Below are 18,928 nucleotides of genomic sequence, written 5' to 3' on the forward strand. Positions count from 1 at the left end.
GAAACCAAGGAGTGCGCAGAGGAAGGGCCCGGTATCAATTGGTTGCGTGGGTCCAGTGCTGTAAGGTTAGGGTCAGTACTGAGCTGGAACGAAAGCTCATCACTTGCCTTACTATCGTTTCTTTGGGATATTAGATATTTTTGCTCCTCGTCATCACAAAATCCCTTGTGGCCGACAGCGTTGACGAGAGCTGACCATATATAGGAGCCTGTTTTGGGGTTCTTTTTGACGTCTCGGACATCAATTGTGTCTCCAGCCTTTAAAAAACGGAAACCTTCTATATATATAACATATATTGACAAATTACAGAAAACAAATCAAGGCATTATTTTCAAAAAAGTTCATATATGAAGTAACCTGCCTTGATTTTTACCTGCTGCTCGTTGTTCAGCCCCAATGCATTACTGAAGTTGCAATTTACAACTAAGGTTGACTTGTTCTCGAACTTTAAGAACCAGAAGCGATTTTTCATGAAGGCTAGGTTCCGGTCATCGACGGCTTTTGCAACTTCTTTATCTTTCTGGCTCAACCCTCTTGTGTCACGCAGATGGGGCCCTGATCCCTAGAAAACAGCTGGTAGATAGAATCCACAATCGTTTCAGCTTCGACACTTCGGTAAAAACTGATAAAAAACTTTCAAAATTTGTCCTAATCATAATTTTTCGAGTAACGCTGTCAGAAAACCTAAAAATTTTCCTCAAGTTATAGTATCAATCGCAGCGAGACCTCACTAATTAGAGCGGTCTCAAAAACATCGCAAACCGTATATGTAGCTGCCTATTTCGACAACTCAATCACAAAGGAGTGAGGAAGGTATAATGGTAAAAACCCGACAAAAAAATACAGTTGCCGTATGGTCCATTGTTAATAATTCAGATTACCGGAAAATAGTCGCGATAGACACTTGTGGCCTTCCATTAAACAACTAAAACATGAGATAGACAGATTGACCACCAGTCCTTCAATAGACCACAACAATTTTGAGTCAGAGTCGGAGTGTCATTTTTACGAGACACTTACGCTCCATAAGGAAAATGCCCTGAAAAACTTGAAGCATGATGGGCTCATATGGCACGGAAAACTCATCACAGAAGTATTTCACAAGGATCAGCAAATGCATTTTGTCAAAGTCGGGGGTGATTTACAACGGAATAAGAATAGATCCGAAAAGTCACATGCATGTACCACCTGGATTGAGCACCAGGTATGTACCTGATACTCGATCGCTAAGAACTTTTCGAAATCGGGCTCAAATTAGACGGGACTAGAAACGTTAGTTAGCAGACAGGATAAGCTAACCCATGTTAAAAAAGCAGCTTCCTACGTAATCTCAAAAAAAAGTTATTAGAGAACGAGCGTCAGGCCTACCTCATTTTTCGGGGGTACGGTACTTGAAATCCAGAATTCTGACCAAAGTATAAATCGCATCGGGACGGGACATAGCTCATTCAATTTCCCGTAAAATAAGCTTTAAAACTATATATATGACATTGTATTTGGACCAGTATTTCGCGAATTATAGACCAGGGAGCTATGAGTCCCCCGACATTAGGACCGATAATAATAAAAATAATAATAATAATATAGACTTTAGAGTAAACCCAGGGGTTCTTTAGACCCATATCAATTCAATCAGTCACAGTTTGAGTAGTTTTCTGTACATAACAAGTACCAATAGGACATCCACATCTGATATGCCAAGTGCAAGAAGTCAGTTCGTTGTAGTATTCCAGAAAATATTCCCAGTAGATGTCTGATAGTCGGGTTTTCAGAGTTTCTGTGTCGTGAAATAAGTCAATACTGGTACTAAGCAGGTTTTGCAAGGGTTGATGCCCTATACCAAAAGTCCGCCTTTTGCCGAGTCTTGAGATTTTCATTTGCATTAATTTTGAGAGTTTTAGTAGACGACCTGGGGTACAAATATGAGGCACAAAATATAAAAAGGACCGTGTACATCATCCGGCAACGATGGATGTGGATCGGAACATAAGGGACAATGAGTAGCACTTAGCCAGATGCTGCACTTGAAGCTGTCCCCTGCAGACAGTGTAAAGACGGCCCAGTCAAAAAAATAAATGCGATCTAGTACTCATCGAAAGAATCCAAAAAAGTGCGACGAAATGGTTAATAGGTTCTTCTCTCACATATAAGGAGCGTTTAATCAAACTGAAAATTCTACCTCTGTCTTTTTACTTCGAACTTCACAGCTTATTACTACTATGTGATCTCATAAACAATAAATACAACATTGCCATAGAAAAGTTTATACATTTCAACAACAATAATCGGACGAGACAAGGCGCGAAATGTGAAATCAAACTTACGAAAAAACGATTATTCAAAAGCGACGAAAATTTCTGGTTGAGAACAGCCTATCTCTATAATATTGTCAACAAACAGACAGACCTTACCGACAACAAAAATATAAAATATCGGATCAGCGACATTTATTGGAAATTTTTTTTTAGAAGTTTTAACGAAATTGACATGTGCACTTGGAGAATTTGCTGCCTGTGCAAAAACTGTAACCCCATTTCGAAACTATCTCATTTATAACGATCAACAAGGGTGCTTCAACCCGTGCATTGCAGAAGCCTGAACTACTACTACTACTGTTTCAGCTTTCGAGACCAGCGAGGAAATTGTTTCAGCCGCAAATTGTTTCAGCTTTCGAGACCAGCGAGGAAAAATCTCGAGGAGAACTTCTTCTTTCGAACATGTAGACTGTCTCATGTTCTCGGCGTCAATATACGTGATACAACTGGGTTGAAGAAAAGATTGCTCCGCACTTTCTGGGACAAATTCAACAACTACGATGAGAGGAATAAATGTACCTGGAGACTGGCATGCGATTGCACGACAAACAACTGTAGAAGCAAACTTACAATTTAGAACTTGCAAATTGAAGGGGTTCAGAACCCTTGTGCAGTATCACAGAAGCCCTACTACTACTACTACTACTACTACTACTACTACTACTACTACTACTACTACTACTACTACTACTACTACTACTACTACTACTACTACTACTACTACTACTACTACTACTACTACTACTACTACTACTACTACTACTACTACTACTACTACTACTACTACTACTACTACTACTACTACTACTACTACTACTACTACTACTACTACTACTACTACTACTACTACTACTACTACTACTACTACTACTACTACTACTACTACTACTACTACTACTACTACTACTACTACTACTACTACTACTACTACTACTACTACTACTACTACTACTACTACTACTACTACTACTACTACTACTACTACTACTACTACTACTACTACTACTACTACTACTACTACTACTACTACTACTACTACTACTACTACTACTACTACTACTACTACTACTACTACTACTACTACTACTACTACTACTACTACTACTACTACTACTACTACTACTACTACTACTACTACTACTACTACTACTACTACTACTACTACTACTACTACTACTACTACTACTACTACTACTACTACTACTACTACTACTACTACTACTACTACTACTACTACTACTACTACTACTACTACTACTACTACTACTACTACTACTACTACTACTACTACTACTACTACTACTACTACTACTACTACTACTACTACTACTACTACTACTACTACTACTACTACTACTACTACTACTACTACTACTACTACTACTACTACTACTACTACTACTACTACTACTACTACTACTACTACTACTACTACTACTACTGTAGCAGAGAGCAATTTGGGTAAGGGCGGCCGCGGTTTCTGGAAAACGTCCGAGCCGCCTCAATTTTGATGTTTAAACTCAAATCAACCCCTGAGATTGATTATTATGAGCTATAGTTGACGATTACCGAAACGGCCTTAAAAACAAACCAGTAGTGCTCGTGCTATAGCCTTTCAAAAAATTTAATTGTTTTTTCTTTTCTAGCGTTTTTCTCCTTTTTTAACAGTAAAAGACCAATAAAATTGAACGTTATTTGATAGATTTTTATCTCTATTTTCTGAAACATGTATTTTTTTAAATTTCTGTTAAGTATTCTTTGAGATATTGAGCTATAGGAGTAGGGTGCCTTTTTTGGCCGAACAGTAAGGAAAATTGAACAGGCAGTTTCTCTACGAAAAACTACTTTTTTTCAAAAATTTTTTTTGTTCCTGTCTTGTATGACTACTTTCTGTCATTTTTGTTCTTATGAATGTTTGACGTAGCTTTTTCAGATACGGTGAAAATTTCGGCCTATGAAATCGGTTTGACTAAGTCGAGTGCGTTTGGACATCCTCAGATCCGAAATGAGGTGATTTTTGATAAATGACCACAGAGTTCTGAAATTTGGCATGCAAGTTCGGAATAGTACGACAACCCACCTCCCAAAAAACTGGAGCTTTTTATGTAGTGAAAAAGTAGAAAAAACACTTTGAAAAAAACGGCCTTCAAATATGGGTAACAGTTATTGGATAATTTTTGGCCCAATTCTGATATTTTTTAATTGATTGCAGATTTTTGCCTCAAATTTAGTTTTTTGGAAGCGCAAAGATGAAAAGTAGGAGGTGACATGCTGGCCATGTGTAGAAAAAATTAAAAAATATGTTTTACTGGTGTAAAAATATTAAATGAAAATTTAAGAAAAAATGTTTTTCATAAAAAACTGTGGCCATTGCGATCTGGATTGTGCTAGTGTTGGAAAACTGACTTTTCCATAAACTAAAAGTTCTGCGTTTCAAATCTCATATTAAAAAAGACAATTTCAGGCAAAAAAGTTGTTCAAAAACAACCCCAAATTCTAAAAAAAACACAAAATAACTTTTTTATGTGTTGTCGGAAAATCCTTGATTTCGACCGTTTCCTTATCCAAAGAATGATTTTTTGAAAAGCAAATCTAGTGATCTCTAAACGATCAGGATGAAAATTGGTTCAGAAATCAATATATCAATAATTTTTCTACTCAAATTTTTTTTTGGCACGAAAGTGCAAAATGGGTAACGGTGAGAATTTTGAAGTCAAATGAGCAAGAGTTACAGAAATGTCTACAAAAAAAAACAATATAATGATCCAAAAACGCCAATTCTAAAACGCTGAGGTCTTTCAATTGTTATCTGAGAGGAATTTAAATTATGGCATTCATCAAAACAACGCTTCTGAAGCATAAAAGACAGCTATCACCAAAATTTGAGGTCAGTTGGACGAAAATGAGAAAAAAATATTTGAAAAATTTGATAGCAGAAAGAAGTTTTTCCAATTGTCAAAATGAAATAAACAAAATAATATTTTAATGTCTCTGTGTGCAGGTTGAAAAACCTATTGAAAAAACCTTTTAAAGCAGGTTTCTCTGATAATCAATATTTTTTTAAAATGGGTACCTTGTTCGAAATGTTCATTTGGCCATTTCAAAAAAGTTTTTACCTAAAGAAGAATGAACTACAATCGTACTATTCTTTGGAACTAGTTTATTTTTGAAAAGACTTCTCCATATTGGCCAAAACTAAAACTAAAAAAAAATTTTAAAAAACAGAAAAAACCTAATGAGTCAGAAAACAATTCTACGACAGCAAAAGTAAAAAACGAAAAAAGTTATAGTGTTTTCATTTTTCTGATCAACGAAATCTTTTAAGTTTTACTCAAACTCTTTCGGGGCATCGAGAAATCATTTTTCGAGTAAAAACAAACCAAAATCGGCAAGAAAATTGCCAAAATCTGCACAGTTGTTAAAACAACATATACAAATTTGAACCACAATTGAGGCTGTTTAACTTTGTTTTTGTTAAAACTCAACGCACTATTCTGTTTCTCAGGATTTTTAAAAAACAATTATGGTTCAATTCCTTCCTCTAATTATTTTTGAGACAAAAAAGTACTTTTTTCAATTTTGTTCATAAAGTGGAATATGGGTAATGGTGAGGTTTTTGAACTCAAATGCGCCAGGGTTACAAAAATGTCTACAAAAAAGACCAATTAATGATCCAAAAACGCCAATTCTACAACGCTGAGGTCTTTCAATTGTTATCTGAGAGGAAGTTAAGTTATGGAATGCATCAAAACAACGCTTCTGAAGCAAAAAAAAACAGCTATCACCAAAATTTGAGGTCAGTTGGACGAAAATGAGAAAAAAATATTTGAAAAATTTGATAGCAGAAAGAAGTTTTTCCAATTGTCTAAATGAAATAAACAAAATAATATTTTAGAGTCTCTGTGTGCAGCTTGCAAAATCTATTGAAAAAACCTTTTAAAGCACGTTTCTCTGATAATCATTTTTTTTTAAAATGGGTAATTTGTTCGAGATGTTCGTTTGGCCATTTCAAAAAAGTTTTTCCCTAAAGAAGAATGAACTACAATCGTACTATTCCTTGGAACTAGTTTATTTTTGAAGAATCCTCTCCATATTGGCCAAAACTAAACTCGATAAAAAATAAAAAAAAAACAGGAAAAACCTAATGCGTCAGAAAACAATTCCAAGAGAGCAAAAGTAAAAAACAAAAAAAGTTATAGTGTTTTCATTTTTCTGATCAACAGAATCTTTTAAGTTTTACTCAAACTCTTTCGGGGCATCGGGAAACCATTTTTCGAATAAAAACAAACCAAAATCGGCAAAAAAATTGCCAAAATCTGCACAGTTATTAAAACAACAAATACAAAATTGAACCACACTTGAGGCTGTTTAACTTTGTTTTTGTTAAAACTCAACGCACTATTCTGTTTCTCAGGATTTTTAAAAAACAATTATGGTTCAATTCCTTCCTCTAATTATTTTTGAGACAAAAAAAAAGAACTTTTTTCAATTTTGGTCAAAAAGTGGAATTTGGGTAATGAAGAGGTTTTTGAACTCAAATGCGCCAGGGTTACAAAAATGTCTACAAAAAAGACCAATAAATGATCCAAAAACGCCAATTCTACAACGCTGAGGTCTTTCTATTGTTATCTGAGAGGAAGTTAAGTTATGGAATGCATCAAAACAACGCTTCTGAAGCAAAAAAAACGGCTATCACCAAAATTTGAGGTCAGTTGGACGAAAATGAGAAAAAAATATTTGAAAAATTTGATAGCAGAAAGAAGTTTTTCCAATTGTCTGAATGAAATAAACAAAATAATATTTTATTGTCTCTGTGTGCAGGTGGCAAAATCTATTGAAAACACCTTTTAAAGCACGATTCTCTGATAATCAATTTTTTTTTTTAAAATGGGTAACTTGTTCGAGATGTTCGTTTGGCCATTTCAAAAAAGTTTTTCCCTAAAGAAGAATGAACTACAATCGTACTATTCCTTGAAACTAGTTTATTTTTGAAGAATCCTCTCCATATTGGCCAAAACTAAACTCGATAAAAAATTAAAAAAAACAGAAAAAACCTAATGCGTCAGAAAACAATTCTACGACAGCAAAAGTAAAAAACGAAAAAAGTTTTAGTGCTTTCATTTTTCTGATCAACAAAATCTTTTAAGTTTTACTCAAACTCTTTCGGGGCATCGAGAAACCATTTTTCGAATAAAAACAAACCAAAATCAGCAAGAATATTGCCAAAATCTGCACAGTTGTAAAAACAACATATACAAAACTGAACCACACTTGAGGCTGTTTAACTTTGTTTTTGTTAAAACTCAACGCACTATTCTGTTTCTCAGGATTTTTAAAAACCAATTATGGTTCAATTCCTTCCTCTAATTATTTTTGAGACAAAAAAAGAACTTTTTTCAATTTTGGTCAAAAAGTGGAATTTGGGTAATGAAGAGGTTTTTGAACTCAAATGCGCCAGGGTTACAAAAATGTCTACAAAAAAGACCAATAAATGATCCAAAAACGCCAATTCTACAACGCTGAGGTCTTTCTATTGTTACCTGAGAGGAAGTTAAGTTATGGAATGCATCAAAACAACGCTTCTGAAGCAAAAAAAACGGCTATCACCAAAATTTGAGGTCAGTTGGACGAAAATGAGAAAAAAATATTTGAAAAATTTGATAGCAGAGAGAAGTTTTTCCAATTGTCTAAATGAAATAAACAAAATAATATTTTATTGTCTCTGTGTGCAGCTTGCAAAATCTATTGAAAAAACCTTTCAAAGCACGATTCTCTGATAATCAACTTTTTTTTAAAATGGGTAACTTGTTCGAGATGTTCGTTTGGCCATTTCAAAAAAGTTTTTCCCTAAAGGAGAATGAACTACAATCGTACTATTCCTTGGAATAAGTTTATTTTTGAAGAATCCTCTCCATATTGGCCAAAACTAAACTCGATAAAAAATTTAAAAAAACAGAAAAAACCTAATGCGTCAGAAAACAATTCTACGACAGCAAAAGTAAAAAACGAAAAAAGTTATAGTGTTTTCATTTTTCTGATCAACGAAATCTTTTAAATTTTACTCAAACTCTTTTGGGGCATCGAGAAACCATTTTTCGAATAAAAACAAATCAAAATCGGCAAGAAAATTGCCAAAATCTGCACAGTTGTTAAAACAATATATACAAAATTGAACCACACTTGAAGCTGTTTAACTTTGTTTTTGTTAAAACTCAACGCCCTATTCTGTTTCTCAGGATTTTTAAAAAACAATTATGGTTCAATTCCTTCCTCTAATTACTTTTGAGACAAAAAAAGTACTTTTTTCAATTTTGGCCGGAAAGTGGAATATGGGTAATGGTGAGGTTTTTGAACTCAAATGCGCCAGGTTTACAGATATGTCTAAGTTTAAAACGCTGAAGTTCTCCAATTGTTATTTGAGAGGTAGTGAAGTTGTCGAACGGATCAAAACAACGTTTCTGAAGCGAAAAATACAGCTAATACCAAAATTTGAGGTCAATTGAACGAAAATGAGAAGAAAATATTTGTAAAATTTGACAGCAAAAAGCAGCCTTTCTTGTTGTCTCAATAAAATAAATCGATAACTTCACTATAAATATGGAGCATTGACGCTTACAAAAGATTAAAGCATGCAACATAAGCTTTGCCTAAATCAACCTTAACGTTTACAGTTGAGCAAAGTTTTATCAGGACAAAAGCTAAAACAAGTCACAATTTATACTGGAGGAGTCTCTGGATTCTGGAAATAGGCTTAAAATGACGAACAGAAATAGCAGATTTTATGGCGGCCAGAAAAAATGGGGGACCATCCAAATTGGAGGCCAAGCCTCCAATTCGGGCGGTCCCCCATTTTTTTGAAATTTTTTTCTTTTTTTTCAAGTTTTTCAAGTAAAACCAAACTTTTTTTTGCCAATAACAAGCACACTGTTGCCTACACACAAATTTGAAATTATTATTAGTAACCCAAGAAATGTTTTTTACACTTTGCTGCAAAACTTAAATAAAAATGGGCAAAAGAGAACAAGAAAAATAAATTTTGGATACAAAAGATGGACCTTATTGCAAGAGACCTAGGCCAACAATTCTGAAATGGATCAAAAACTCACACAGTGATAACTTCACTATAAATACGGAGCCATTGACGCTTACAAAAGATTAAAGCTTGCAACATAAGCTTTGCCTTAACCGGCCTTAACGTTTACAGTTGAGCAAAGTTTTATCAGGACAAAAGCTAAAACAAGTCACAATTTATACTGGAGGAGTGTCTGGTTTCTGGAAATAAGCATAAAATGACAAACACAAATAGCAGTTTTTATGGCGGCCAGAGAAAATGGGGGACCATCCCAAATTGGAGGCCAAGCCTCCAATTCCGGCGGTCTCCCTTTTTTTTAATTTTTTTTCTTCTTTTTTCAAGTTTTTCAAGTAAACCCAACTTTTTTTGCCAATAACAAGCACACTGTTGCCTAAACACAAATTTGAAATTATTATTAGTAACCCAAGAAATGATTTTTACACTTTGCTGCAAAACTTAAATAAAAATGGGCAAAAGAGAACAAGAAATATAAATTTTGGATACAAAAGATGGACCTTATCGCAAGAGACCTAGGCCAACAATTCTAAAATGGATCAAAAACACACACAGTGATAACTTCACTATAAGTACGGAGCCATTGACGCTTACAAAAGATTAAAGCTTGCAACATAAGCTTTGCCTTAACCAACCTTAACGTTTACAGTTGAGCAAAGTTTTATCAGGACAAAAGCTAAAACAAGTCACAACTTATGCTGGAGGAGTCTCTGGATTCTGAAATAGGCTCAAAATGACGAACACAAATAGGAATTTTTGAAAGTGTACCAATTTCCTACAGAGGCATTAGCCTGTTATGTTGCATGAACAAATTGTTCACGGGTATCATTTACCAGCCTTTGCGAACATAGGTAAAAAAAATCAAATTTTACCACCAAGCCAATATGATTTCAGACACAAACTGTCAACAATCGACGCAGTTTCGCACTTGACAAGAGCAATCAAGCATAACATCAGCTGCAGTGGCAAATACTATGCCTGCTTCATTGAATACGAAAAAGCGAACAGGAACATGCTGCTTACAAAACTGATAAAAGTGGGGATGCATGGGACCATTACACACAGAACACAATCAGTGCTAAAATGCAACTTCCAGCAGATCCTTGATGCAGATTTCTTGTCAAACGAGATTGAACAGAAAACAGGAGTAGCACAAGGAGACAAATTCTCACCACTCTTGTTTAGTTTATTCATAGCTGATTTGTATTTTGAGCTGAAATGCAAGGGTCTAGATGTTATATTTTACGCTGATGACTTATTACTTGGGAGCTACTGCAACAAATTTTGAATAATCTGAACACGTATTGTAGCAGGAACTAGTTGAAAACTAACGTAAAGAAGACAAAATGAAGGAAATTCAGAAGAGGTGGCCGTTTAGCTGTTGATGAACAATTCTATATATCGAAAAGAGAAGTTGAATTTACTAACACCTTACTGATAACACATACTGATAAAACTATGGTAAAGCGGGCAACAACTTCTGCAGCATAGATTACAGTGATACTGAGAGAACGGAAAAACGTGTGGTAAGAAACACAACAAACTGCAACAATCAAGATGATTTTTAAGGTTTTTCTCCAATTTCCTTTTTTGAATTCCATAAAATTGATTCGTAGTCCGAAATGCCAGCAAGTTTTGCGATGAAAGAGCAACCCAAAAGGTTAATTACGCAGTAAATGAGCCTGATTATAAAATGTAAAACCTGCCTTTGTTGAAAAAATGTGACATCACATTTCAAACAGACAGATGGGATTTGACTGAAATTGTCTACGCTTCTTCTGTAAAAAGCACTCAATTATCTGTGAGTTCGAAATCAATTGAATTTTGTCTTCTGAAGTTAGCTTTTGTAAATTTTCTCTAATTTTCAGCAAAAAATAAGAAGCGGAGCACTGTTCTTACGCGAATGAAACGAAAATACAACTCACCAAAAAAACTTTTTTTCGAGCAAAAAAACACAATTAAGGAGTAACGACACATTTTCAGCTTTTTCCTCAAAAAATTGCTTTATCTAGACCTATTATCGGTCATTTTTTTGTGATTGGCCACAAAATTACAAAATACTACCCAAATTTTACTCTAGTCAAATAAGTCATATGACTGTGAGTGAAAATGGGTATCGGGCGAAAACTTAAAATGGTCGAAAAAATAAAAGTGTAATATGGGCACCCTCAGATCTTAATATGGGTACCTATTTCAAAGCTTAATTTGGTCATCTTAATATGGGTAAGGGTACATTCTGTGGCCAAAGTGTAATATGGGTGAAAAATGGTCCATATTACACTCCTGCTACAGCTACTACTACTACTACTACTACTACTACTACTACTACTACTACTACTACTACTACTACTACTACTACTACTACTACTACTACTACTACTACTACTACTACTACTACTACTACTACTACTACTACTACTACTACTACTACTACTACTACTACTACTACTACTACTACTACTACTACTACTACTACTACTACTACTACTACTACTACTACTACTACTACTACTACTACTACTACTACTACTACTACTACTACTACTACTACTACTACTACTACTACTACTACTACTACTACTACTACTACTACTACTACTACTACTACTACTACTACTACTACTACTACTACTACTACTACTACTACTACTACTACTACTACTACTACTACTACTACTACTACTACTACTACTACTACTACTACTACTACTACTACTACTACTACTACTACTACTACTACTACTACTACTGTTTCAACACTTTAATTCCAAATATGAAATAAAGGCACGGTTGGCAACAAATACAAATACAAATACAAATACAAACAAAACAAGAAGAGTTATTTGTTTGGTTATTCTGTGAAGTGCTGTACGACGAAATTGCTGAAGGCATTCTTTGACCCGGTTGCTGCTTTCTCCTGCAATCTGGTGAACGATACTTTGTTTCGTACACAGTCTCCTTCGATTTGACTCATCCACGTTTACCGTTGCCCCCCAGGAGCGCGTCTGGCATGGGCGTATTGATCGGGCGGGTCCCAATCGAAGGCACTGCGGGCTAATCTTCCTGGTTCCATTCTCTGGATGTGACCGTACCATTTTATCCGTTTGAGCATGATCATCGTGGATAGTTGGGGCATTCGCGATCTTGACATAATTTCATCGTTCGTTGCTTTCTCCAGATATGACACACGTAGAATTCTCCGAAGACAACCACAGTGGAAACTCTCAAGTTTTCTCTCCATTAATTTCGAAAGAGTCCAAGTCTCTGAGCTGTACAGCACGGCTGATAAAACGAGTGCTTTGTACAAATTGCACTTGAGGTGCACGCTGAGCTGCTTGCTCTTCCGGAGATTTTGGAAGTTAGCAAACCGTTGTCTACCTTCTGCAAGTTTGCAATTGACTTCCTGGAGGTCTCCATGCTTGAGGCTGACATATGATCCGAGATACTTGAACGCTTCTATGTTTTCAAACTCGTTTCCGATAACATCTTGTACTTTGCAGGAAAACACGCGTGTGGCAGCTGCTTTAGGTTTGCCACAGTATCTCGATTGGTGAACTTTTCGGCCATTGACTGTTTTGAACTTCCTTTCACACTTGTCACAGGTGAGGCTCGCCTCTAGTTGCTCGAACTTTGACTTGTCGACGACATTCTTTGACAAACCGGCTTTGCAGAATCTTGTTTGGTGCACTTTGCGTCCGGTAACTGTACTGAATTGCCGCTGACAGTTCTGACATCTTAAAGACTCTTGATCAGCCACCGCTGACCCACTCTCATTTTCTAGCGACTCTAAATCCGCTACTGCAGATTGTTGTTGTGAAGCTACCAACGCTGGCTTAGCCTCCGCTAAGCTTTTCAATCTGAGCTTCTGCCGGCCATCTTGTGTTTCGAACCAGCCCGCTTTCTTTTTCGTTCCCAGCAGCACCTCCGTGCCGATGGTTAGTCGTGACTGGCTAGATGTCTCTGCCAGGAGTCCTAGTTTGCCTTTATGTGTTCCAGTGAGTATCTCCACGTTCTGTTGGATACTAGGCACTGCAACAACATTTGGGCTGTCGCATTTTACGCCCATATTCTTTGTTTTGGCCACATTAATCTTCAGACCAGCGGCTTCCGCTAGGGCCTCGATTCGATGTAGGTTTTCTTGCACCTCACTGTCTGAGACCCCCACGAGAGCAACATCATCAGCAAAATCTAAGTCAGCCACCAATCTCCCAATGTCTAATCCTCCATGCACCGAGTTAGCTAAAATGTAGTTGATGACAAGGCCGAATAGGATTGGGGACCACACATCACCCTGCCTAACGTCTGTTCTGACATCAAATAAGCGTCCCTTCTCACCTTCGGCTTTGACTCGACATTTGAATCCATCATAGCTGTTTCTTATGATGTTTATCACTTTTTGCGGCAGACCATAGTGTTTCATTATCTGGTACATCTGCTCATGATCGACAGAATCGAATGCCGCTCGAAAGTCTATGAAACAAAAGCTAATATCCAATTGAAACGCCATTGATTTCTCTATTATTTGACGCAGGGCAAAGAGTTGATCGGCGCATCCTCTGCTTTTTCTGAAGCCGCACTGCTCTTCCCTTAAGACGCGATCCACTGAATCTTTGCATCGATTGAGAGTAACGGAAGCGAACACTTTGCCTGGTACTGACAATAGAGAGATCCCTCGGTGGTTCGAACACTCTGACCTCTTTCCTTTACTCTTGTATAATGGGACAATTTCTGCTACCTTCCAGTCATCGGGCAGAACTTCCGTCGACCAACATTTATCTATGATGTCCCAGAGCTACTCGACAATACCCTTGTGTGCTTTCAACATCTCACAGGAAATGTTATCGGGTCCACTTGCCTTGCCATTCTTCAACCTGCGGACAGCTTCAAGCACTTCTTCAAATTGAAATGGGCTCAGGTCAATCGGCAAGCTTTCAGCTGCTTCTTCGGGATCCAATCTCGTACTGCAACTGAATGTTGAGGGATTCAGGAGTTGACTAAAATGTTCCGTCCAGCGTTCAAGTCGTTCCTCTTTCGTCCGTAAGTTGACGCCAGTGCTTGAAACTAATTTGGTCAACTGGGGCCTCCAGTTTCGGCAAATCTGCTGTGATGCCCCAAAAACCTCCTTTAAGTTGCCTCTGTCCGCGAAGCTCTGCACTTCTTGGCCTTTGCGTTCAAGCCATGCCCGTTTGTCTGCACGTAGAGCTTTTCTGACTTCCTTACAGCAGTTTGTGAACTCTAACAGCGCCTCCGCGCTGCTGTGTTTCTTTAACTGTAGATCGGCTCGTTTCCGGATAAGTTCCAGAGAATCTGGAGAAATCCAAGGTTTGTTCACTCGCTTGTCCGGAAGGAGGCATTTCACTGCTGCTTGGTTCAGGGCTTTTCGAAAATTGTCCCAAGACTGCTCTGTATTCTCGAAATCGCCGCTCTTATCAAGATGTAACTTGACCTCCTGCGTGAATAAGTCACGCGTTGTTTCATCTTGCAGCTTTGCAGAACTGATTCTAGGCGTGAAGCATGACTTTTTAGACAAAAGTTTCATAGATACTTCCGCAATGACCAGTTCGTGATCGGTAATTGTGGTTTTCCCTCTTCTGGACCTCACATTCGTCAGACATCCTCTGTATCTCTCTGCAAACAGAATGTGATCCAGCATCTTTTTTCGACAACTCGGATCGGGAGGGTTGAAGGTGTACCGATGCACTTGTCGATGCTGGAACCATGTACCACCTACGAGCAATTTGTGTGAAGTGCAAAATGATAACAACTTTTCAGAGTTTTCATTTTCTTCACCCATTGAAACTGGAAACTAGGTCTGAAAGTTGACTCCAAAACAAATCCTTCTCTTGGAGACTAGCTTCATTCGTAGGTGCGTAGCAGACAACAACAGCTAGATTGGCTCTCCTCTGAGCCGCGAACTTGACGTAGCAAATACGTTCACTTAGAGCCACTTGTTCTACGATGCTGTTTATCAATGACTTCTTTACAGCAACGCCCACTCCTCCTTGTCTCGACTTTACACCAGACAACCACGAGTCAGACAGGTAGAGCTTGTGGTCTCCGAGATCAATTTCTTGCTCCTGCAATCTCGTCTCCTGCACTCCCAGAATATCCAACTTGTATCGCGCCAGATCCATTTTCAAAGCCTCTAGAGATCCGGCTTGGGTCAGTGTTCTGACGTTTAAAGTTGCAATTCTGAGTTGGTTCCTCGGGAGATTCTTAGCACCCCTTACCCGGGACTCGGGGCCATGGTTGATTGTACTCATTGCTTTGGTGTTTGAAGGCTGAGATACGACTAGTTGCGCCACAAACTAGAAGACCAGTGCCTCGTTAGCTCGACCATGTGAGCGTAGAGCCGCAGCACATGACCTACCCCCAGGGGACACCACGTGGAGGTGAGGTTGGATTTTGTCCCCCACTACTACTACTACTACTACTACTACTACTACTACTACTACTACTACTACTACTACTACTACTACTACTACTACTACTAGTACTACTACTACTACTACTACTACTACTACTACTACTACTACTACTACTACTACTACTACTACTACTACTACTACTACTACTACTACTACTACTACTACTACTACTACTACTACTACTACTACTACTACTACTACTACTACTACTACTACTACTACTACTACTACTACTACTACTACTACTACTACTACTACTACTACTACTACTACTACTACTACTACTACTACTACTACTACTACTACTACTACTACTACTACTACTACTACTACTACTACTACTACTACTACTACTACTACTACTACTACTACTATAGGTCCCGAACGAGCATTAGGACCTATGAGGTACCTCATGCTCGTTCGCTAATAACTTTTTGAAATCGAAATCAAATTTGACCGGAGTAGTAACGCTAGTTAGCACACATAATAAGCTAATTAGAGTACGAGCACCAGGCCTACCTCATTTTTCGGGGTACGGTACTTGAAATCCAGAATTCTGACTAAAGTACGAATGGGATCGGGACGGACATAGCTCATTCAATTGCCCGTGAAATAAGCTTTAAAACTATATATATAACATCGTATTTGGGCTAGTATTTCGCGAATTAAAGACCAGGGAGCTATGTGTCCCCCGACATTAGGACCCATAAGGTACCCTCATGCTCGTTCGCTAATAACTTTTTGAAATCGATATCAAATTTGACCGGAGTGGTAACTCTAGTTAGCACACATAATAAGCTAACTCATATTAAAAAATGAGCCTCCTAGGTGCACTCAAAAAAAAGTTATTAGAGTACGAGCACCAGGTACACCTCACTTTTCGGGGGTACGGTACATGAAATCCAGAATTCTGACCAAAGTACAAATCGGATCGAGACGGAACATAGCTCATTCAATTGCCCGTGAAATAAGCTTTAATACTATATATATAACATCGTATTTGGACCAGTATTTCGCGAATTAAAGACCAGGAAGCTATGTGTCCCCCGACATTAGGACCCATGAGGTACCCTCATGCTCGTTCGCTAATAACTTTTTGAAATCGACATCAAATTTGACCGGAGTAGTAACGCTAGTTAGCACACATAATAAGCTAACTCATATTAAAAAATGAGCCTCCTAGGTGCACTCAAAAAAAAGTTATTAGAGTACGAGCACCAGGTACACCTCACTTTTCGGGGGTACGGTACTTGAAATCCAGAATTCTGACCAAAGTACAAATCGGATCGGGACGGGACATAGCTCATTCAATTGCCCGTGAAATAAGCTTTAAAACTATATATATGACATCGTATTTGGACCAGTATTTCGCGAATTAAAGACCAGGGAGCTATGTGTCCCCCGACATTAGGACCCATGAGGTACCCTCATGCTCGTTCGCTAATAGTTTTTTGAAATCGATATCAAATTTGACCGGAGTAGTAACGCTATTTAGCACACATAATAAGCTAACTCATATTTAAAAATGAGCCTCCTAGGTGCACTCAAAAAAAGTTATTAGAGTACGAGCACCAGGTACACCTCACTTTTCGGGGGTACGGTACTTAAAATCCAGAATTCTGACCAAAGTACGAATCGGATCGGGACGGGACATAGCTCATTCAATTGCCCGTGAAATAAGCTTTAAAACTATATATATGACATCGTATTTGGACCAGTATTTCGCGAATTAAAGACCAGGGAGCTATGGGTTCCCCGACATTAGGACCTATGAGGTACCTCATGCTCGTTCGCTAATAACTTCTTGAAATCGAAATTAAATTTGACCGGAGTAGTAACGCTAGTTAGCACACATTATAAGCTAACTCATATTAAAAAATGAGCCTCCTAGGTGCACTCAAAAAAAAGTTATTAGAGTACGAGCACCAGGTACACCTCACTTTTCGGGGGTACGGTACTTAAAATCCAGAATTCTGACCAAAGTACGAATCGGATCGGGACGGAACATAGCTCATTCAATTGCCCGTGAAATAAGCTTTAAAACTATATATATGACATCTAATTTGGACCAGTATTTCGCGATTTAAAGACCAGGGAGCTATGACCCCCCCGACCACAATTTTATAACTCATTTCGCTTATAACCCATATTATAACCATATTATAACCTATATTATAACCGGGTTATAAACAGTGATATAAACACTGATATAAAGAGTTATAGTTGGTTAATTATAACTAGTTTTACTAGCACTAACAGAGGGCAACATTGGCTCTTGAGTAAGTTTATATTGTGGGACATCTCTCGGCGCTTGTTCGGGCAGATTTGTAGGACTTTGCGCCATAATAGGGTCCACTGGGTGCCGCACTACGGGACCTCGGGCTATCATGGGAACCCTCACAGTAGCACCCCTTTTGACAATTTTGCCTCGGTTAAAGTTCGACATTTGGCTGATCTGAAAAGTACATAAATTTGGTGATTTTCGGCTAAAATTCGGCTCCAAACGGCTGAAAAATGGCTCAAAACGGCCCAAAACACCTGAAAAACCCTCAATGGACCCTCCCGGGGGGCTAATAATCACCCAAAATTCAATTTGGTATGCCCCCGGCATCATTTTATAGCACCCCGGGAAAGTGGCCAAAAAGTAATGCCAAAATCGTGGCACGTTGCGAAATTTTTTTGAATTCGAAAATTTCACTCGAATTTTTTTGAAAAGTTGGGTTTGACTTGGGAATCAACTTGCAAGTGTTACCCAAGTCTTGGCCAAGACTTGTCAGACTTGTAAGACTTTTTTTAAGACTTGCCCAGTACTGGAAAACGAAATAACACTTGGATTTAGACTTGCCTAGTACTGATTTAGACTTGTAGTTCGGTACGGGTAATTATTTGGTTTTTCTAATTTTTTAAGATTCATTTGGTTTTTGATACGTCCTCCAGAAACGAGACTTCGTCCGTTCGCAATATTTTTTTGGCAATGAAAAACAGTATTTAACTATCGCACTAAGTTAAATATATAGTTTCACAGGAGGGACCATCTTTTTTTAAGAACTATGAATTTAGCTTCCAGTCACTCAGTTTAACAGTTTTTCCCATCAAAT

At 37.7% G+C, this 18,928-nt stretch overlaps 1 protein-coding gene across 1 annotated transcript in view; it reads left to right on the top strand.

Annotated features, from left to right (window-relative positions):
- The first annotated feature begins 1,055 nt into the window (after positions 1-1,055).
- Positions 1,056-18,928, top strand: part of LOC142336971 (cathepsin Z-like) — a 31,728-nt gene continuing 13,855 nt past the window's right edge. Inside the window, exon 1 of the mRNA XM_075386010.1 lies at positions 1,056-1,204. Coding sequence (XP_075242125.1) covers positions 1,056-1,204 — 149 coding nt within the window. The remainder of the gene's footprint in view (positions 1,205-18,928) is intronic.

Source organism: Convolutriloba macropyga, chromosome 1 (genome assembly GCF_964194025.1).
Source record: "Convolutriloba macropyga chromosome 1, txConMacr16.3, whole genome shotgun sequence".
NCBI classification, from domain to species: domain Eukaryota; kingdom Metazoa; phylum Xenacoelomorpha; order Acoela; family Convolutidae; genus Convolutriloba; species Convolutriloba macropyga.